The sequence below is a fragment of the Electrophorus electricus genome, unplaced genomic scaffold (genome assembly GCF_041902795.1).
Source record: "Electrophorus electricus isolate QZ-2024a unplaced genomic scaffold, ASM4190279v1 Scaffold335, whole genome shotgun sequence".
In the NCBI taxonomy this organism is placed as follows: Eukaryota; Metazoa; Chordata; class Actinopteri; order Gymnotiformes; family Gymnotidae; genus Electrophorus; species Electrophorus electricus.
Genome location: NW_027658622.1, coordinates 1 through 22,500, shown reverse-complemented (window position 1 = coordinate 22,500; position 22,500 = coordinate 1). Strand labels below are relative to the sequence as shown.

General features: G+C 39.2%; 1 protein-coding gene and 1 long non-coding RNA gene across 2 annotated transcripts; both read left to right on the top strand.

Moving 5' to 3' along the window:
* Positions 1-390: 390 nt before the first annotated feature.
* On the top strand, positions 391-2,431 carry LOC145655742 (uncharacterized). Its single transcript, XR_014121700.1, has 3 exons — positions 391-661; positions 909-966; positions 1,662-2,431. It is a non-coding gene; the product is annotated as an uncharacterized LOC145655742 (long non-coding RNA).
* An 8,906-nt stretch (positions 2,432-11,337) lies between these two features.
* Positions 11,338-20,803, top strand: LOC113588889 (polyserase-2-like). Its single transcript, XM_035525181.2, has 10 exons — positions 11,338-11,473; positions 13,309-13,329; positions 15,892-16,066; positions 16,274-16,542; positions 17,346-17,488; positions 17,581-17,857; positions 18,119-18,290; positions 18,414-18,667; positions 18,866-18,963; positions 19,484-20,803. The coding sequence occupies exons 1-10, from the start codon at positions 11,413-11,415 to the stop codon at positions 19,874-19,876; spliced, it is 1,863 nt and encodes a 620-aa protein (XP_035381074.2). The 5' UTR covers positions 11,338-11,412; the 3' UTR covers positions 19,877-20,803.
* The last annotated feature ends 1,697 nt before the right edge of the window (positions 20,804-22,500 follow it).

The following is a 22,500-nucleotide window of genomic DNA, read 5'->3' as shown; positions in this document are numbered from 1 at the left end:
GATGGGGCACTCAGGGTTGTGACCCCTAGGATGGAGGAGGGGCTCCACAGACCTCAGGAATGACATCATCAATCAGCCCAGAAGAGCGCAGAACTAGAAACAGTGGAAATTCTGCACCACGTCTCTCTCTCTCTCACACACACACACACACACACACACACACACACACACACACACACACACACACACACACACACACACTCACACACACACACGTACCCTCAAACTCCTAGACCTCTGGTACAATTATACAACCCCCCACTGGAAGGGTGAGACAAGAGCTTTTAAAAAGTTATAAATACACACAGGAAAGGTCTGGGCATGATTAGTCATCCAGGAAAGAGGTCCATCTTGTGCGGCGGGAAACAGCCCAACCACGTACCAGTTCGCCTTAACAGGAATATGGCTGATGTGAAGGACGGACCAGGAGCCGATCAGCAGACGAACGCACGCAGCAGACATGTTCAGAGTTTCAGGGGTTTGCCCAACTGGTGGCCGTAGAGACAAAGCGTGCAACAGCTCAGTCTGACAACTTGGTAGGACAAACTCACTGTCAGAGAATATGGCTGCCTGAGAGCATTACAGGCACAGGCGTGGCGGGAGGTGTGTTTGCTTAAGGCCTCGTGTGTGCAGATGGAGATGTGTGACAGCGATACGGGAGGTAAACAGTATTCACTATCTGGACAGAGAGCTCGCAATCACTATTAAAACACCACACTAAAAATCACAAGGGCTTGACCTTTCGATCAGAATAAAAAACACAACTCTCTTTATTGCAAGTTTTCATTAATAAGCCTATGCGAGGTTTAGAAAAGCTGGCTCTTTTTAAAAAATGACTTTGTGGTATACAAAAAGCTATTTCCAAAAAAGATGAACGATATCAGCAACGTTTTGTTCTTGTTCTTCAGGAGTCCTGAAGATGGCAGTAAAATCCTTCTGACATTTTCACGCGGACAAAAACAACAGGTGAGGCACACAAATATGGGAGATCACAATAATTTATAAATGACTTTTTCCTATTTATTATTTTCCTTTGACTCATTTAAAGAAGGTATCCGTAACATCAGTAGCCACAATAGAATGTGAATTTACCTTGCTTGCCGAGTTTTTATTTGTAGTTGTATATTTTTAGTTGCTATATATTTGTATGTTTTAGCCTTTATTCATAAATGTCTTCCATTTGGCCGCATTAAACCAGCTGCATGCAGTTTATCTTAGTGTTTGGCTTTAAGACGATGTATTTAAAGAGTAATGCAGTCTAATCTCACCTTGGTAAATTGTCTTTTATTTTACCACAGCCTCGTTTATTTTGTGATTGTGAATATTTTATGGATAATGTGATTAATTATGAAATAGATTAATGTGAGAAAACAGAAGAAATGCTGGTTGTGCCATTTTATGAAAAATGTAAAAAGTCAGTTGTCAACCGAACGGAATTTCTCCCATTTTCTCTTTAAAGTCTATAACAGACACCCAAGCTTGAAAATGTCTCGTGTCTCATGTAAAATGCGTGTGTGCATTGGGCAGGGTACAAATCTTCCCTGGGCTACTTTGTGTTTGTCTAGTTTGTTTGTTTAGTAATATCTTCACATGGCTTCCCCTACCACTGCTATGCTAACGACACCCAGATCATTCTTTCCTTCACACCCTCCGACATGCAGGTCTCCAGATGTATCTCAGCATGCTTGACTGACATTGCGTCAAGGATGACAGCCCACCACTGAAGCTCAACCCGAGTAAAAACGAGCTTCTGTACTGGTCTGTTCTGGTCTTCAATCTTCAATGAATCTAACCTACTGTACAGTACTAGGATGTGTTCTTTGAGTAAATAACAAAGCACTTTTGTAAGTCGCTCTGGATTAGCGTGAAAACATCTAATCCATCTAATTTTGAAAATATCTTTTAGAATATTTTTGACTATCCTTCAGATAATTTGACATTTATTTTTATTATTGAGTAGTGACGTGATAGACGTTTAACTTAGCGGTAGTGGGGGAAGCATTTCAGTGTGTGTTTCTTTTCTTTTTGGTGTGGGTATGTATAGTTTAGCAGTGGTAAAAAACTGAATAACCCATGTTACTCATTTCTCTCAGTTCTAATGACCTGTGCTACTGTCCAATAACTATATTCAAATACATTTTCGGTCTTATTAATAATCTTACAAATTACGTATAAAGATATGAATAATTGTAATAGTAAACATTTGCTATTACGTGATTCATTCATTATATTTGAGCGCATCCTTGTGTCTTACGCCGATTATGATTTCAAACACTGGCCTAGACGAGGAAACCTTGCCTCTTTGGGTAGTTATCTTGTGGATAGCGATTCAGAACTCCTTCGTCTATAACTCCGTGTTGCAATCCCTTACATGTGTGCGCGTTTTGCACATCTATATTTGTGAATTAAAATGACAGTTATATAAATGAAACCTGGATCAAAGTGACAGAGTTGGACTGAACTGATTTATGTAACAGAGCATTTAATGTAGTTGGCCAAAAACTGACAAAGCAATGCAATTTAATTTCAGAAACTGGCCTTGCTGATTTGTGAAAGGTTATATATATATATATATATATATATATATATATATATATATATATATATATATATATATATATATATATATATATATATATAAAGAGAGAGAGAGAGAGAGAGAGAGAGAGATCTTGCCTCGCTGTTTGGGGTAATGACTCAGGCCATCTCAGAGGTGGTGATAGGGTTTGTGTGCAGGGTGGTGTAAACCCTTAGCCCAGTCGTTCATCACAAACCCCTGACCCAAACACCCACTACATCTCTGACATGTGAGCAGTGCGGTGTGTGAGTACTCCATTAGGTTTAAAAAGAATGGTGTGGTTAGACTGTCAGTTTTAACTGGATGGTATCTGAGGGTGTCTACATATTTAATGAGTAAAGTAATTTAGGAGCAGTCAGAAAGAGAATGAGCAAGACAGTGTGTGCATTGTATTTACTATATATGACTGTATGAAACTTTGGGAGAAATGAGCTAAAAGCTTCACTGTTACAAATACAGATGTTCACGTTTGATTCTTAGATAGCCGTAGATCAGGTCACAGACAGCGGTGTGGAGGAGGGGCACACAGAACACACACTGCAGGGGGGGGGGCTTGTGCTGTGGGGGGCCCCAGGAGGAGATCGTAAATTAAAAAAAAAGATAAAGTAAATCTGTAAAAGCACAGATCCTAGTCGAGTGAGTTTTATGCCCACCTTCAGACTGCTTAGCACAGACAACTTGTGCAAAGAATCAGACACAGCAGCTGAGCTGGAGATCTGTAGCTTTACAAATCGCCACAGAACTGAGGACACAAGATGCAGAACACACATATAGTTACTGGATTCTGGCTAAATACTCAACCCCTGGAGTCTGGCTGAATACTCGACCCCTGGAGTCTGGCTGAATACTCGACCCCTGGAGTCTGACTGAATACTCGACCCCTGGAGTCTGGCTGAATACTCCACCCCTGGAGTCTGACTGAATACTCGACCCCTGGAGTCTGGGTGAATACTCGACCCCTGGAGTCTGGCTGAATACTCGACCCCTGGAGTCTGGTTGAATACTCGACCCCTGGAGTCTGGGTGAATACTCGACCCCTGGAGTCTGGCTGAATACTCGACCCCTGGAGTCTGGGTGAATACTCGACCCCTAGAGTCTGGGTGAATAGTGTGTGCTTAGAAACCTCTTCTGCTACACAGAATGGAAACAGCTTACACAGCTATTATTAACCATTAAATATATACTTTTTGATCACCAGTTACGTGACCTAATTTTCCTCCATGATTCAGTGACAAAATATGATTTAGACGCACACACACACACACACACAGCACTGTTAGTTTTGTGCTACGCACCATTAATAGTAATTTGCTATAAACATAAGAGTTGCTTATAATTATTAAGAAATGACTAACATATTTAACAGAGGTACTCAAATTATTCAGTGAGAGTCACTCCATGGCCCTACTCAGAGCACACAGTAAACAAGCAAACCCGACCTAGCAACAGAGTCGATGGGTCTGGTGAGGTCACAGTGGTAACCAGGTACAGTTTTTGACCTCTATAACACATAATGCAAATAGCATCACACTAAACACAGGATAATACTCTGTGCATGGTTAAGAGGCTCACGGCATACAGTGCGATGTTGAGAGTTTAAAGCCGTGAACAAGTCTGACTGAGATTATTTACTCTGTTTAATCAGACATGGGAGGAAATGCCGTACACACATCCACAATGTTTTTCTAATGATGCATTCATTAATAAAAACTTGTCGGAGCCTATAAATACCCTGGGGCATATGACTGCACACAGGTCTTGAGTCAAAATGATGAAAACATTTCCATCAAGGACATTATCAGCCCTGTCTTACTGGTGTGTAGTGCCCTTATATGGGACATTCAGTCCTGTCCTACTGGTGTGTAGTGCCCTTACTTTGGACATTCAGTCCTCACACTCATGTTAGCCATCCCTAGATTTCTTGAACCTGTCTGAGGCCCCTTTTGTGGAAACTGTCTCTGAACACCATAACCTGTTTGGCATATACACATAACCCTTGCTCTTACATACCTTACATTCTCTCAATTGACAACACAATTGTTTGCATGGAAAAGCCACCATGACATCACAGTTTAAACAGTCTGCTTTTTATGACTGAGTTCTCAGAACATGAGCATAGACACAGGCTGACTGGTTTATTCAGAACACACACACACACGCACGCACGCACGCACGCACACACACACACACACACACACACACACACTCACGCACGCACGCACGCACGCACGCACGCACACACACACAGAGTTCTTTTCAGCCTCCCTTCGTTCCTTCGCTGAATAGTGTGAAGGAGCAGGTGCTCTTGTTCTCTTAACATTGAAAGTTGAGAGTTGACAGTTGAAACCTGGGTGACCTGTTTGTTCTCTTGGTACTTTGAGCAATGGAGCAAAGTTTACAGGAAGACCTAATAGGAGCTGTACTTCTGCAATACAACCTCAAGAACAAAACCACCAGTAAAGAACAGATAATATCCTCATTTTGGGGCCAAAACACCTTCCTAAAGGGATTTTATTTACAATTTGCTTCTAAGTCACTCTGTGGCAATTCCTGTTGTGATGTGCACGCCAATAAAATAAAAACTGAATTAAATTCACTCTTCGCATAAATAAAACTGAGAGTAAATTAAAGATTGCTTAATTTTCCTTGTTGTTTTTTTTTTTGTAAAAGCTCTGACTGCCATTCAAACCACATATTCCAAGTAAGGATGTTACATTTAACACACAGGATAGTTAAAATTTACTTTAGTTTACTTTCTCAATTCAAATTCCTGTATATTTTCACTAAAACTGTAGGTTTACAATACTGGACTTTGTTTGGTTTTACACATTGATTGAGTACTTATAAACAAAACATACAGTGGCGATTTATACCAATAAGTAAACCACACAAATGTGGGCCACAAGCAGTTGGCTGAAAAAGCAAAAACAACTAAATGCATTCACTGTTTGACAACAAAGAGAGTTAATTCCACATATCACAAAAGAAAGAAAACAATGGAAAAGAAACCAGGATGTGACTGCAGTAAGAAGACGGTAAAGATTGTTCAGGGTACAGGGTCAATGTTGGATTTTATTGTAAAGAAATACATTTTAATTTTAATTTTAGTATAACATATTCAGCTTGACATTATATGGACCCGGGAGTGAACAAATTGACTAAGCATTACAGTGGCACATTTTTTAAAGGTCAGCAGTCCTCCTCTCTGGACTGTTTGTAGGCTGGTTGTGTAAAACACTCTAGACCAGTCACACTGTTTCCTTATTTATACCTGGTTGTCATGAGACTAGTATGTGGATTGCATCCTGATAAGATTTTAATGACATGCATTTGGTAGTCAAATCCAGTTAGCCACTTCATAATTGCTATTTGACATGTAATATGCAAATCAACTCATACCACAACCAGTGACCCTTTTTGTATCTGTAGCAAATGCTACTACAGACCCCAGATTAGTTTTATTGGCAGAATGCCTAAGAAGCATTTATTTCCGTCAGGGAAACAACTGCCTAATTTCTCCACAATCGCGCTTGTGGTCATGGATCACAATTATTATGACATATTGTACTGAATGGGGTTTATAGATATAATCAATTACATTTACCTCACACTTTTATCCAAAAAGGTGTAAACGACCAGGGCCAATAACTTTAGCAGTCCTCTCCGTTGAACAGTGTTGTAGGCTGTGTGCACAGGGTAAAACACATCTGTGTGTGTATGATACATGGTATGGTATGTTTTTTCTTTCATGTGTTAGTCAATTTTGAAGTAATAAAAGACAAAATGTATTTGTCATCAGTCCCTAGACTATATGTGGTTTCTGTTGTGTCATATTTACATTTACAGCATTTGGAAAGTGCGCTTATCCAGATCAACTTACCTATTTATCAATAAAACAGTCTGTGTTCCCTAAGGATCAAGTGCATGATCTTGGGGTTGCTAGAACCTTGCACTACCTGTTCTACAGGTGAGGTACAGAAACATTTCATTAAACCTTTTTTAAAAAAAAATGTAATCTAGGAACTAATAACAAATACATTTTTGTCTGTTATTACTTCCAAGTACACTGTATTATACGTGGCCATATTCCTAGTCCCATGGCCCTGTGGTCTCCCTGTCAGCTACCAAACATAGTTTTGTTGTACAACTACAATGACAATACAGTCTTGTCTTAGCTTATCATTTCTTAGAAGTTCCTTTACAGCAGAATGTCCAAAATGTCATAGTCATGCTCACTCACAGACTCTACTTTACAGTCAGTCATACTTTTATTCATGCTCACTGAGGATTCTTCCTCATACCATCTTATGTCTCTTTGTCACTGTCCCTCTGTTGTTGTCGGTTTGCTCAATTACATTACAACGACACATGGATCAATGTTGGGTAGCTAGCTAGCTAACGTTGGCTAATTAGGATTCACCTTTGATTTGACAATAAATAATTTCTTCTCTTTCATCTCCCAAACAGCATTACTGATCCATACACAAAATATAAAGCTAAAAATGTCTGTACTTTTCTAAGCTTTCAGTCTGATGTCAGTGTAAGGGATTCTCCATAAGATATAGGATATCTAGGTAGCTAGCTAACTAGACTGCCAAAGTGATGCTCTGGCAGATACCGTTGCTCTTAGTGGCTGAAATACTGTGGCAAGGCAAAATTTAAATTTACAGCACAGGGTTGACTAAAGTGCTGTACTGGCTTAATACAACAATTATTATAAGATAAGACAGATAGCTTTGTAGCAGTAATAGATCAATTTTAAAACATATAACACATTCTTAATAGTTGCAATGGGTACACCAACTCCAGAGTTTAAAAAGTATGTGTCTTTAGCATTGACTTATATCTAAAGACTGAGCCATCCTGAAATGGGCTCCTGAGTTTAGACGTGGGTATCCTAAAAGCATTAGATTGGCAGACCTAGGAGCTTTCAATGAAATACAAAGCAGTCAAATCTCTGCAAGGTATGATGGTGCCATCCAATTCTGGGCTTTAAAAACCAAGAATAAAATCTAAAAAACCAACCCTAAATTTCACTGGAGGACAGTGAAGGGATGCCAGGACAAGCAATATCAAATCATGCTTCCTTCTGCCTATTGAAGGAAGGCCTGCAGCATTTTGAACTAACTGAAGATGACAAAGATACAGCAGATTCACATATAAAAAACTACAATAATCTTTCCCAGAACTAAAAGCATGAATTACCTTTTCAAAATCAAAGCTGCTTATCAAACAAAAAAGCTATGAAAAATCATCTCTAGATTCTTAGCAAATGATCTACTGTAGCAAACTATTGGACAGAGAGAATTAATGTTCTTGACCAAAAGGTCAGGTTGTCCAAACATAATTATCTCAGTTTATCTTATTTTAAATTGAGAAAGTTTAAATTCATCCATTTTTATACTGTGCAAGCAATTAACCAAGCACTGTATTGAACAGTAGGAACAGATTTTAAAAGGATATACTTGTTTCATCCACATAACAATGAAATGAGATCTTATATGTATTAAAAATGGACCCTAATGGCAACATGTACAACAAAAAAGAATTGGAACCAAGATAGATCCATGGGGAACCCCACAAGTGAGTGGGCCATTGGACGAAGAAGCCTCACCAAGACATGCAGAAAAATGTCTATCAGCCAGGATAGAAGTAGGGTCTAAACCAGCGGAGGGCAGTACCTGTGATCCACATTGCTCTGGGTGAGATAGAGGGATTGCATGATCAACAGTATCAAAAGCTACTGGGCATCCCAATAACAATAAAATATCAGAACTGCCATAATCAACATTTAACAATAAATCATTTAAAAAATCTTAAAAGAGCAGTTTTGATGCTGTGAAATTGTGTTAAAACCTGATTGAACGTGTTTATAGATGCCAGGTTCAGCTAAGAATGGTTGTGGTTGAATATATGCAACTTTCTTCAACACTTTTGAAGGAAATGGTAACTTAGAGACAGCTCTATAGTTAAAGAACTCAGGTATCCAAAAGTTTCTTCGTAATGAGATGCTGTATTACTGCATGTCTAAATGCAGCTGGCACACAGCCTGTGATGTGTGAGGTACTTATCAAGGCAAGAGTGTTAGTCCTTTCTGCACCATTAACCACTTCAAATAAATGAGATGTGATGTTTTCAGTACAGTAAGTAGGCTTCAGATGTTGAATGACCTCAGCTAACAGTCAGTGAAACTTGCTCAAATCTAAACATTTGTTGCTTGGTACAGATGGAGAATTAACAGGCCTGTGCTGTGGAGTTGTAACGTTGAGTGGTTATGAGGCGGATGCATACACTGAAAAAGTTATGATGTGCAAATCCAAAGTCATAATCATTTGAAAAGTCCAGGGTCATATATCCAAGATGTAGAGTCCAGGAATTCATGATTAACAAAAGGAAGTAAAGACACGAGGACAAACAGGGGCTAGGAATCACAATGGTGACTAGAACAAACAAACGCAATGTACATGACAACAGCTAGGAAATGACACCATCCAGGCATAGATTAACATTGACTAGCAACAAGACTGCATAAACACGGAGGGGCAGAGGAAACTGAACTGAGGAACAGAACCACAACAAGGACGTAAAAGAAAACAAAGGCATGAGACAGGTAACCATAGAGACAGGGATGCTAGGAGGGTGGCCAATCATGACAGGAGTGTCCAGTTTTAACTGCCATATTGGAAGTGTTTTTTGTCCTCCAGATCTCCAGGCCAGTCACATGTCTGGAAATTATGAAGACTTTTCTTGACCCATTTTTACAAAACTGGGTTTGTGATACTGTGCATAATATACATAGTAAATAAAATACATTTTAAATTTGTTATTTGCAAGTTTCTGTCACAGACTGTCACAATCCTGTCAGGCCTGCCATGTGCTCTTGTTTACTTCTTGGCCCCATCTTGGTTACTCCCCCTTGTAAACTATGATCGTATCCATTATGGTCATTGTCTCCAGCAGACTGTACTTAACTTCATCTACTCCTGTGCATTTATACCCCTCCATTTCCTGTCAACACTGCAGAGTATTTGTTTTGCTGGTGCCTGGTTCAGTGTTGGTTTTGCCTGGTTTCTGGTTTTCTATTGTGGTCCCATTATGTGGTCTTGTGTTTTTTTCCTGTTTAAACACTGATGAGCTATGGTCATTCTGTTACACTGGTGCCCTAGACACTAGATTGTGAAGGCAACATTAAAATGGCTTTAAAACCTTCACTCTTGCAACCTGCTTCATCTATCCCAAAGTTACAGAGATGATGAACGTGCAGACAAAACAGGAGGAAGCAGAGGTCCAGGTCTCCAACTGAAATGTTTAATGAAAATAACGAAATGAAACTGAACATCTACACTAGCTACAACAAAAGGAGCCAACGTAACATACAATGGCCGACAATCGGTACTGCAAGCAGAACAGGCTTAAATAAGACATAACGGAATTACATAAACACCCCCCTTGCCAGGCACAACACACCTGTGCCCTCCTTTCCCAACGCTATATCACACCTGGAGCACAGGCTTCCCAAACCACACCTGGCCTGACGCACCACAGTCTCGTGCCATACGTATCTGAGGCAAGGTATCCCAGAACAAATCCAGGCTGGGAGCATAGCAAACCCCATGCTACACTGTGCCTGAAACATTGTGGTGCCACACGCCCTCTTGCATGGTGATTGACCTCTGCCTACTCCAGGCTCCCCTGTGCGTTGGCTAACATAAAGCATGTCCCTTATACATCAACTGGGCCCCTTTTGCCAATTGGGACCAAGATGTGAACCCTGCACAGCTGTCAGGGAGCCTCTTTAGCCATTTTACATTTGGCTGACACATTTATACAGAGTGACTTACAATTCTGACTGAACACAGCTTGAGCAACTGAGAGTTAAGGGTCTTGCTCAGGGGTCCAACAGTTGCAACCTGGCTGTGGTGGAATTTGAACTGGCAACTTTTTGATTACTAGTTAAGTACCTTAAGGACTGAGCTACAACCGCCATGACCCTACTGAGACCCCTCTTACATTCTAAAAGTTCTGTCTAAAAGACATCTCTGACTCCAGCATTAAGAACTATTTCTTTACTTAAACATCTGGAAAAATGGCTTGACTGGTTTTAAAGTACTGACCTTGGTTCTGAAGAAATGTACAAAATCTCTATAAAAATTATTTATAGCCAGTGTTATTGCACAAGGAGAAAATTCAGGACAATCAACATGGATGTCCAAAAGAGAATCTTGAGAATCTTCCTTTAACCTTTTTAAAGTCACACTAATGTACCAATAACATTAACATCAATGTATTGTGATGTTTTGACAAAGGAATGTTAAATAGGGAAAAGTTTTTTGAGCTTGTTTAAACAGTCTGACAGTGAAGGAAAGAATCAGGAAGAACTTGTTTGGTCATTACTGCGTGCCGTGTTTGCCCTCTAGGCATTCTGGGTAATGTTAATCTTTTTTAGTTTTGTTAGTTTCAAAAGAAAAAAAGCATAACATTTATTTAGTTAGTAATAAGGCAATAGATTTAGGAAATATCATGGTAAAACAGATAATTAAAATGTTTCCAAGAACAATGGAATAGATTCATCTGGTTAATTTGGTATGGAAAAAACAGATTCATCTGGTTAATTTGGTATGGAAAAACCAGAAATTAAGTACAATTTTTCATGAATGCATATCTAAATATGCTGTAACAGGAAAACAAATATGAATTTAGGTATGCAATCAGATATGAGATCTGTCCAGGAAAGCCGGAGAGAGAGAGAGGTGTGTCTTAGGTGTGGGGAGGAGGGATTTTACAGGTGTATGTAAGGAGTCAGTGATGTAAGGGTTAGTGAAACCTAAGTGAAAATGACGATGGTGATGTTCAGGACACTCTGTGTGGGGTTTCTACTCAGCCTCCTACCCAAAGGTAAGTTTATAAACATCACTCTTGAATGTTTATTTACCTGCTCACTAAACCAAAGTGGACCTCAAGTAATCTTATTCTCAGCAACATGTCTAATGTTGTCAAATCCACATGTAGAAATATAATGCCCGAGCATGACAGAACACTGAGTGCACTGGTCACATCGATGGTCAGTTTGTTCACTTGTCAAATAGGGACCATTTAAAGTAGACATGCTGTATGTAAGCACATCATTGAAAATAAATGTAGAAAAAACAGAACTAAATCAATTTCCTAAAAATAAATAAATAAAAAATGAATGAGTAAAATTTTAAAGGGATTTTTGTCCTCTATTAGTCTATTTCAAAAATAACTAAGGTCAGGACACCTTTAACTTTGTGATGGAAATTAATTTAACCTTATTAATTTAATCTTATTGGCCAGTTTCATGACTGATTATTCAGTTCTTCGTTACCAGAACTTTCTCTGGAAGTTACATCAGCATCCAAAAAGTATGTTGGTGTTACAATAGCTTGTTTGTTTTTACATCCATGGATGTATTATCACCTACAATATGGCTCTGATGGCATCTCCTTTTGATTTGTTTGTTGTGTATTTTCTGTTTTGTTAAAATATTGTAGCGGCACAGAGGGTGGAATGAGGAGGGTGGAGGGGTGGGGTTCCATGTGCAATGCTTTTTCATTTATTGTAAACTACGTCTGTATGTTTATAAAACTATAGGACATGTCAGCAACTAATGGTATATATGTGAACGTTTTCCATTTCTGGTGACTGTGGTGTCTTATCTCTGTTATCATAACCCACAGGACGGCCCACATTTCTGTTCTACCCCACATGCTGCATGCTATGACAAAGCCATTAAGAATGCTGAATATCTGGTTCAGGTGTTTTGGGGCTGGATTATAGCAAAATGTGGATTGTTTGTTGGGTCCAAAAGACTGAGTTGAGTAACCCTGGTTTAAACTAACTGGTTCTACCAGTACCGTGGTCTGTAGGTATTTGTGGTCTACTTAGCAAATTTAGTGGCTGTAATATTACAAACTTGGCCTTTAGTTCAACTTTGCTGGAGTGTTTGCTCTGTTGTTGTCCAGTAAAGAATTTTAGTTTGGGTTATTTTAATTTGTAATATTTTAATTATTTGTTAATTTGTCTCCAAGCTGTCTGAGCAAAGAGGCCATTTGTGAGTTTAAATTTTTTTTTTAAACAAAATAACTATCCAAAAGAAGCAAAAATAGACTAGTGTGGACTTCTTTGGATACGTCTGTAAGAATAATCTAACTTTGATAACTATTAACTTCAGTAAAGTTAATAGATCAGCTCGGCTAGCAATGAAATACACTTGACCATTTTCAAAGGCAGGTCCATGATGCCAAGTGTCAACCAACCAATAAACTGACAGAGTGTGCCGGAGATCGGCCAATCAACTGATGGGAGTATATTAGAGAGGAGAACCAGCACTGTTGTTCAATGCTCAGCCAGTCTGCTAAACTACACATAACCACAAACACAAAACACATTAAAAAGAAGAAGGAAGAGTTCATGGTTTCACAACAATGTTAGATTACATATATCTAATAAAAATAATCACCTTTTAGCTGGCTGAGGGAGCAAATATGTCATTGACAACCTGTGAACTGAACTAGCAGTGATCATCTGAGTATTTGAGCTGAAATGTGAAGACAAAAGTGATTTTTTTTCCCCAGAACAATAGAAAACATCTAGAAGAAAAATATTTTCTATATCCTTTTCATCCTTGCATAATCTTGCTTGAGTATACAACCAATAAATTAATAAAATATGTTAACTTCATGGGACCTTGTCTTTGTTCTGTGTTCCAGGGTGCAACTCACAGCTGAGTGGTAAGTTACTTTTTATTTTATTTTATAAAATAAATAAATAAAAATGCTGTAATAAACTTTATAATAGATGGAACAGTATTCAGTGAATAAGGTTTGGAGAGAAATAGGTGAAAGCAGCACATACACAAATACTGTAAACCCAGCTAACAGCTTGTGACTGAATGTCTGATAATGTAAACACAGCTAACAGCTTGTGACTGAATGTCTGATAAGGTAAACCCAGCTAACAGTGTGAGACTGAATGTCTGATAATGATTGCATGTTGATATCTGTGTACAGTTGAAGAAAAATGATGTATTTTTGGGGATTTCTGCACAAAAGGCCTCTATCATGTGATCTGATCATCTGATCTTCTTGTACTTGCAAATAAGACAAATAAACATATTCCACAAACAAAACAATAAAAATTTTGTTATACCCTATTTTTATTAAAGATATTGTTTAAACAGTTAGATTATTTATGTAAAAGTGAAGGTCTAGGGAAATTACCTACTTGTATCTGAGTAAGTGTCTGAGTAAGTTGGTCCTATCAATTAGTTGTGACTCTTCCCTGCCCTGCCAAGTAAATATGTTGCACAACAGAATTGTCTATGACCCAATCAAAGGAGATGGTAGAGGACCTTAGAAGAAAAGGTACTAGAAGTGTTTATAAAAGATTTGCCTTAGCCTGCTACTACAGGTGTGGGTGTCCTACAAAGATTAGTGAACATGCAGGTCATAACATCCTCAAACAACTGACAGCGATATATGGAGTGACAAAGATGCAAGGGGTGATACATGGGGTGATACATGAGGTCACACACAGGGTGATACATGGAGTGACAAAGATGCAAGGGGTGATACACAGGGTGATAAAGAGAGTGATACATGGGGTGATACATGCAGTGACAAAGATGCAAGGTGTGATAGATGGGGTGATACACAGGGTGATACATGGGGTGACATCAAATGATCTGTTTCATTACACTGTTTCATGAATTTAACATATAAAAACAACTAAAAGCATAAAGGTAAAACACAAAAGCATAAAGGTAAAAAAACCCAAATCAAGGGTAATAATGTGACATGGGGTATATAGTGTCATGTGAGTATTTAGAGAGCAATTCATTTCTAAAAATATGTGACAAACTACAACAGGTTCTCGGGGCCTGGTAGTGCTGCCACCTACTGGTCAGCATGGCATCTGCAGGGTGCCTAGGGCTGCCTTAGCACCTTCCAGGGCACCCCCAAGAAATGTCTGTATTTTATTTTGAATTTTGTTTTGGCCTGGGAGTTTGAGAATACTGCGATGTATTTTAGTTGTTCCTAGGACTGCTGGACGGAGAGCTTGGATATCATTCCAGGGATCTGCTGGAGTCATTGCCCCAGTTTGGGGGTCACAGCCTCTAGTGCTCCAATTACCATGGGAATCACAATTGCCCTCACCACTCATTTTTTCTGGCTCTTTTTTTAACCCTTGATATTTCGTGAGCTTTTCGTGTTTCTTTTTCCTGAGCCCTGCACAGCCTGCATCTGGGGTCATGCCTCTATTGATCTCTATTCAGTACCTGTGCTGTCATAATTAGTGCCTCTGTGCTGTCTTTCAATCCAGCAATTTCCAGAAATTGGTACGGTCCCTGCTTCTCCTCACTTGTGACGTTCTCATCACTTCATCATTTGGAGCCATTCCAAGGTCCTCATAGCTGCTATTATGTTACCTTCTGGTAGTGTGAGTCCCTATGTTCTAGCTACCTTCCCTCTCCTTGTGACCATCTGACCACACTGATCCAGTCCGGATTACATTCCAAAGCCATTGCTGTATATCCCGGTAAAATGGATTAGTGAGTCGATGTCACACTCAGTTCTGGTATACAGCTTGATGTCATTCATGTACAGGAGGAGCCTGATGGTTGCTCCATTCCAACCATTTACCATCTACTTGGTAAATCCCACACTTGATGATGACTCATGCTATTGGCTTGAAGTGGGTCTCTACAGTATGGTTGACTTCCACAGCTCCACTGAGTTCTTGATGTTCTGTTCATGTAATACAGCCTCCAGCATTCCAGGATCCATGTGTAGGGCATTGAATCACATCGATTGAGTTACTATTAGTCAGATCATTAATGAATTATCAGGCAGCATGTAAATGTAAAAAATGTAATTCACGCAGAAATCCTGGTTATGGAAATGGTTACATCACAATTCTTCTCTTGAATTTTTCTCTTGAAGCTGTATATAAAGGTTTCTTCTCATTCCTCTTAAACATGGATTATTTCAAGGCATAAAATGATCATATATGCATAGTTTGTTTATGGAATTGGCACAGCCATACAGCATGGTAGCTGGTTTCCCAATTTTGTTCTAATGGCAGTGATTAGAAAATCTGATTAGAAACATATTCTACTTCAGGAAGGATAAATGCTAGCCACATGTAACAGTGAGTTGGCAGCGTAAAAGTCTGGTACTGAGGGCCACAAAAAGAGAGAGAGAGAGAAAGAGAGAGAGAGAGAGAGAGAGAGAGAGAGAGAGAGAAGTCAAACTTCCAGCTAGACAACAGTTTTTCTGCTATTTCTGCTTCAGTGTGTGGTGTGGCTAGTTTGAACAACAAGATAGTGGGAGGACAGAATGCTGCTGCAGGTTCTTGGCCTTGGCAAGTCAGCATTCGTCTCACTGCCGATAATTTCCATTTCTGTGGTGGATCCCTCATCAACAGTCGCTGGGTTCTGACAGCGGCACACTGCTTTGCAAATACCAAGTAAGACACACATTATGCAGTGCAGCTCACAACACAACAAACAATGAAATAAACCTAAACATGACAATTAAACATCCATAACATAAACTCACCAAACACAGAACACTTTGTGCAGTGCAGCTCACAATCCATAATTCACAAAACATGACTGTAATGTAACCACAATATCAGGTGATGGTGATAAGGATGTTTCTTCTCATTTTTCAGATATACTGCCTCTCAAGTTAATGTGTATCTGGGTACAGAGACTCTGCAGGGAAACAACATGAATCAGGTGTTCAGATCTGTCACAAGTGTGACCATACACCCCAACTATGATGCAAATACCAATAACAACGACCTGGCTCTGCTTCAGCTGACTTCCACAGTGACCTTCACCCCTTACGTCACTCCTATCTGTCTGGCTGCCTCTAATAGCACCTTCTTCAATGGGACCCTCTCCTGGGTCACTGGCTGGGGGAACATCGCCACTGAAGGTAAGAAACAGTAAAGGGTGTCTTATTAAGCTCCATATGTAAACTATCAAACTCATCAAACCGAGAGTACTGATGTGGGATCAGAACAGGAGCATCAGTTCCATCCTGATGAACAGACACTGATGGACTGATCCTAAATCTTATATCCACATACAGTGCCTGTCTGTTATGGAAGTTCACTAATAGGACATTATGAGATAAACAATGAAAAGGAGCATCTCTCACTTTATTTTCCCATGACAAGCCATAAATATGAAATATAACAACTGAGTCTAATATTTACATTATATTACATTACATCAGCATACACTCTTATCCAGAGTGACTTACATATATTTTATCAGTATGATACTGTGTGTGCACCCTGGGCTTTGACCCCATCTTCTTTGTGCAACTTGAACCTGCTACTACCAAGAGATAAATTATATAATACAAATTTATTCTACAGTTGTCAGCTTTATAGTTATATAAAGTTATAATTATATAAAGTTATATAAGTCTTATACTTATTGTTTATAATTAGTACTTTGGTTTATAAGTGTGTTGGATGAAGTGTGCTACTATTAGCACTAACTGGGTAGAGAGTCTAACCTCTGTGAGAGGCTTCAGGAAGGACTTTAGTCTGATTAGGAAAAGCAGGATAAGACTACTTGTGTAAGACAAGTATTATTTTATTTGCTTTTGCACTATGATTCTTCAGTATGATCTGGCAGGGTTTCTAGTATTAGTAATGAGAGCACATGGAATAAAACACTGCTACCAATTTTAATGATATCCAGTTTAATGTTTAATGTGTGTTACAGTAAGTCTTCCATCTCCTGGGTACCTACAGGAAGTACAAGTCCCAATTATTGGAAACAGGCAATGTTTCTGCTTATATGGTGGAGGAATCACAGGAAACATGATTTGTGCTGGAGCTTTACCAGGAGGGAAAGACTCGTGTCAGGTAATTTTACCATATTCTGCTTGATTTTAGTACTTTTTCTGTTTAACAATGTGTTCATTTGGAGAACATGAAAATCTCTCTGCACTACACAGGGTGATTCTGGAGGTCCAATAGTCCTCAAACAAGGTTCTATTTGGATCCAGGCTGGGATTGTAAGCTTTGGTAATGGTTGTGCTCAGGCAAATTACCCTGGTGTGTACACCAGAGTGTCTCAGTACCAGAACTGGATCAACCAGGTGATCACCAGCAACCAGCCAGGCTTCGTCACGTACACGTCCATTGGCACCAACGCAGACCTGAATGTGTCCTGCAGTAACCTGCCTCCTGCCACCACTGTTGTGACCACAACCACCATGACCACCGCTCCACGTAAGACCGTCCACAACACACAATCAAAACTAAGGCTTTTATCAGTAGCAGTGTGGCATATTTTGCCTGTGGATTGCAGAGTATATGTAAGATACAACCTGTGGCTGTGGATCCTGTCACTGTTATTGTCACCACTACAAGTACTACAAACATTACCACAACTGCCCACATTACCACTACTGTTGCTACAAGTACTGCTTCATGGATGAACTACACTCTCCTGTCAGTCTTCAGTTGCCTTCATTTCTTCTCTTTCTGCAGCTGTGGTATGTGGCAATGCCAACCTGAATGACCTTTCGGGAGCGGGCACTGGCTTGGCGTCTGCTGGCATGTGGCCGTGGATGGCAAGTGTTCAGCGTAATGGTACCCATGTCTGCGGAGGAACGCTGATCACTGCCCAGTTTGTCATGAGCTCTGCTGACTGCTTCTCTGGGTAAAAGTCATGGGCAGATAATACCAAACAATTAACAAACAAATGCCACAGTCAGTGGTCAGGACCACATCAACACACATGGGCAGCAGCTCTGAACTTTGATTGGTCTGCATTTCTCTCCAGCTCCACCAACGCTTCTGACTGGACCGTGATCCTGGGCCGCCTCATGCAGAACGGCAGCAACTCCAACGAGGTGTCCATCAAAGTGGCAAACATCACGTTCAGCAACACTTCACAAAACAACATAGCAGTGCTGCAGCTGACCGTTAAACCAACGCTGTCCAACTACATCCAGCCCATATGTGTGGACCAGGGCAGCAACAACTTTGCTGTGAACACTCAGTGCTGGGCAGCTGGCTGGGGCTCAGGAGGAGGAGGTACAGGGTGGGTGTGGGTGTGGGTGGGTGTGGGTGTGTGTGCACACAGGTGTGTGTGTGTGTGGGTGGGTGTGTGGGTGTGTGTGTGGGTGTGGGTGAGAGAGAGAAATAATAATTAGCATATAATTAGCAATAAACTAACTAGTGTTTGTTCATTTCCAAATAATTTAAGTCTCTTTGTTTTCTTTCTTGCTGTAGCTCAACAAACTCTTCAGCAAATCAACACTTCTATCGTGAGCTGTGATAGTGCATCTGCATCTACCAGCATCTGCACACAAGCCTTTCCACTAGAACAGGTCTCTAATTAACATAAACAACATTCTTTTTACTTTAAATCTCTACCAAAGCCAGTTTATATTGAGAGTTTATAAGGAGTTTACTAACAGAGATTAAGCATTGTGACATGTAGGGCTCGCTTTCCAGGAAAACACTAAAGTCAAGATTTCAGTGTTGAATTTTGCTTTACAGTAACTAATTACTCTAAATATTCAGGCATATCCAGGACAGGGGATTTGGATGTTCATTAAAATCATGGAAATTGCTGCAACCTCTCTACCCAGAAGAGACATAGATGTTTTTTTATCTGGTACCTTGTACACAATGTTCTGATTACAAGTCAGTGTCACCCAGCAAATAAAAAACACAATCCTCTGCAAGAATAGAGAAACACAAATAAATACACAAAGGAATAAAGCTAATAAAATAACCTGTGCCCCCAAACCAGTTTGATTATACCAAATCATAATGTGTGTGTGGTAATCTGTCCTGTAATTATTATCTCTTGCTGACTTTTGTCTCTCGGACTCTCCATCTCAGAGTGAAAGAGGAGGACCTCTGATGTGTAAGGTTGGGGCGTCATGGTTCCAGGCAGCGGTCCTGACTTTGCTCACTAGCACTGCTAACAGCACTAGCACCAACTCCAACATCACCAACTCCAACATCACCAACTCCAACAGCACCAACTCCAGCTCCAGCAAAAGCCTGCAGGTGGATGTGGTTAATCAGAAATCAAGCATAATGACCTTCTCTAAAACCTCAGACTTCACCCCATTCCTGCTGAAGACGGTGGGCTCCCTCCCAAGCACCACATCTGCTACGACTACTATGGCCACCACTACCAAGCCCAGTAATGGTGCAGCCCATCTGTTCCTCTCTGTTACATCAGTCATCCTACTCTCACTTCCTGCTATCATCCAAGTGTTGGGTTAAGAGCAAGAGCCTTTTAGCACACATGTGTACACTCAAAGTAAAGTCATGAAAATAAAGCATCAACCCTTACTTTTGTTAGTACAGAGGGTATCTTGGGGACTACAACATCATTATTTATATTATACCATCTCTATTTTTGAGTGTTCAAATAAATCTATAAAATTTTGAAATATGGTTTGCTTTTGTGTTTATCTTTGCACTAAAATAACTAATGGTTTGATACTCTCTCTGTGCTATGTAGCATATAATTATCATATTGATGGCATATCATTATCAATAGCATTATAGATGCCTATATATCAGTTGAATGGTTTAAATAACTTCTCAATTATGTAGAGAAACTTGATTGGAAGTCAACAAAAATAACTGGTCTTAGTAGTAATTGATAAAGAACATGAATTGAGCTAGAAAGTTAGCTAGACACCTATCAGGGTAAAGATGAGCTCTACATTCTGTTCTTGAAGCCTGTTCTTAATTAACAAGAGAATTGGTTCAGTTATTTTTTCCAGGAATTGTTCACTTTTAACATGCATTCCACATTCCACATTTACTGATGTTTTTGGCTTTATTACAGTGCAAATGTGCCCATGTTTGCTCCAGAAAACATGGATCTATTCCTTTGTACTCTCATAGCCATATGTATTTTTAATTGTACATTATTGTTTACTTTTTTAATAACTATTTAAGTTATTATTTAACTAGCAATTTCAGGCTTTGGACTTTCTATTGCGATGTTTAATGTCTGCAATTTTATGTACAAGTTTAATGAAGCTGTATATTTTGTGTTTAAATATATATTGTACACAAATCACACAAATCAAATAGCGGATAAATGTTGCTGAAGTGAGTTATTTTTCTAATTTTAACATTTTGTTTACCTGTTTGTTTTTGTGTTCTTAGTTCTCCAAATACAACTGCTTCCCCTTTTTTCAGACTCATTAATTGCTCATAACTAACTAGCTCATCATCTATCTAGTTTGTCAGGAAGGTGGCAGCTGATGAATGACATGGTCAGAGAACGTGGTAATAAGGTAATAAGGTAAGGGCATTTTACCAGACACACAAACAGAAAAGGCACTTTATTTAAAGCTGACACAAAGCACTGTAATATATAACTGATTATAATAATAAATAGACAGAGTGATGTTATAGACAATGTACCTAAAACAGAAAATTAAAGAAAAAAAAGGAAAAGAAAGAAGCTACTGGGACACTCACATGCTTTGTATCCTATTTATGTCTATGAGATGTATTATGTATATACAGTACATATAAATACTACATTTCTTACATGCAAAAAAACTTTCACTAGCAAAAAAAATGTTGAGATAAAAATTTAATTTTCACTAGTTAAAACTGAATTCTTAATATCCAAATTTGAATTCTTACTAGTAAAAATTGACTGATTGAATTATTACTAGTAAAAATTGAATTATTGAACTCTTACTAGTAAAAACTGAATGATTGAATTCTTACTAGTAAAATGTTTCCCCATTACTTTCCCCTGGGAAAAGCAGGGAATCATCACTAGGAGAAATTGGATTTTTACAGTAAAATTTCATTCTTGATATCTAGGAATAAAAAATAGGAATAACACTTTAAAAAACAGTTTACCATACTAAATTTCAGATATCTTGATTTGAAGCTCCAGTTCAAATCAATTGCAAAAGTGATGTCATTCATTCTAGTCAAAACGTAATTAGAGCAATGATAATTAAGATATTCCCAAAAATACTGCAATAAACAAAACAGTTAGACCCATCTTGTGAATTTGGTATGAAAAAAAGTAAAAATTCGACTTTTTTAAGTAAAATATTTCGTATGTGTATATAATATTCTATAATAGGAAAATATATAACTACTAAAAATGTCTGGGTGTGTAAGGTTCAGAATTTTGGCATGTGAGATTTACAGCATGAGATCACTCTGTCAAGCCTGAGTCAACCATCTACTGTGGACTACGTTACTGCTCTCAGTGCCCAGATTTAGTCTCACCTGTGTCCTTTCTAATGTGTTCCCCTATATGAGCCCCATGTGTTTCAGTCAGCCTCGCAAAGTCTCGTTTGCCTGCCGTACATTTCTGAGCCATTGTTTATCATTTTGTTTTTTCCTGTTTTTTTGGATCCCTTCCTGTATTTTTGGATGTACTCTAATGGCTGTTCCCTGTTGGATTTGTTTGAGTATCATATCGTCTCATATATCGTGTGTGTATTGTGGAGAGTCTACGCTGATGAAGACGTAAGTGCTCCTAGACTTTGTCACTGTTGTTCCAGCCTTGATTAACTCCAAAGCTGCTGGCAACTTTATCTCGGAGGACGTTATCAAAAGCCTGGACATCAGCACAGTCACGCTATCTCCAGGATAACAGCCCCATTGGATTTGATTTCATTACTCACCATGCTGTCCTTGTCACTCTGCACAGTAGTGCCATTCATGAAGAGAATAACTTCTTTTTTATTGTATCTATAGCAAACCATTCCAAGGTATTAGGCCGTACTTGGATCCACATTCACAATCTGGTAATTTCCTGGGAAGAACCCGACATGGTCAGCATGTCGAGGAAGCATGTTGAGGAAGATCACGACATGGTCAACATAGCTGCCTTATCGCTTCCATATTTGTGG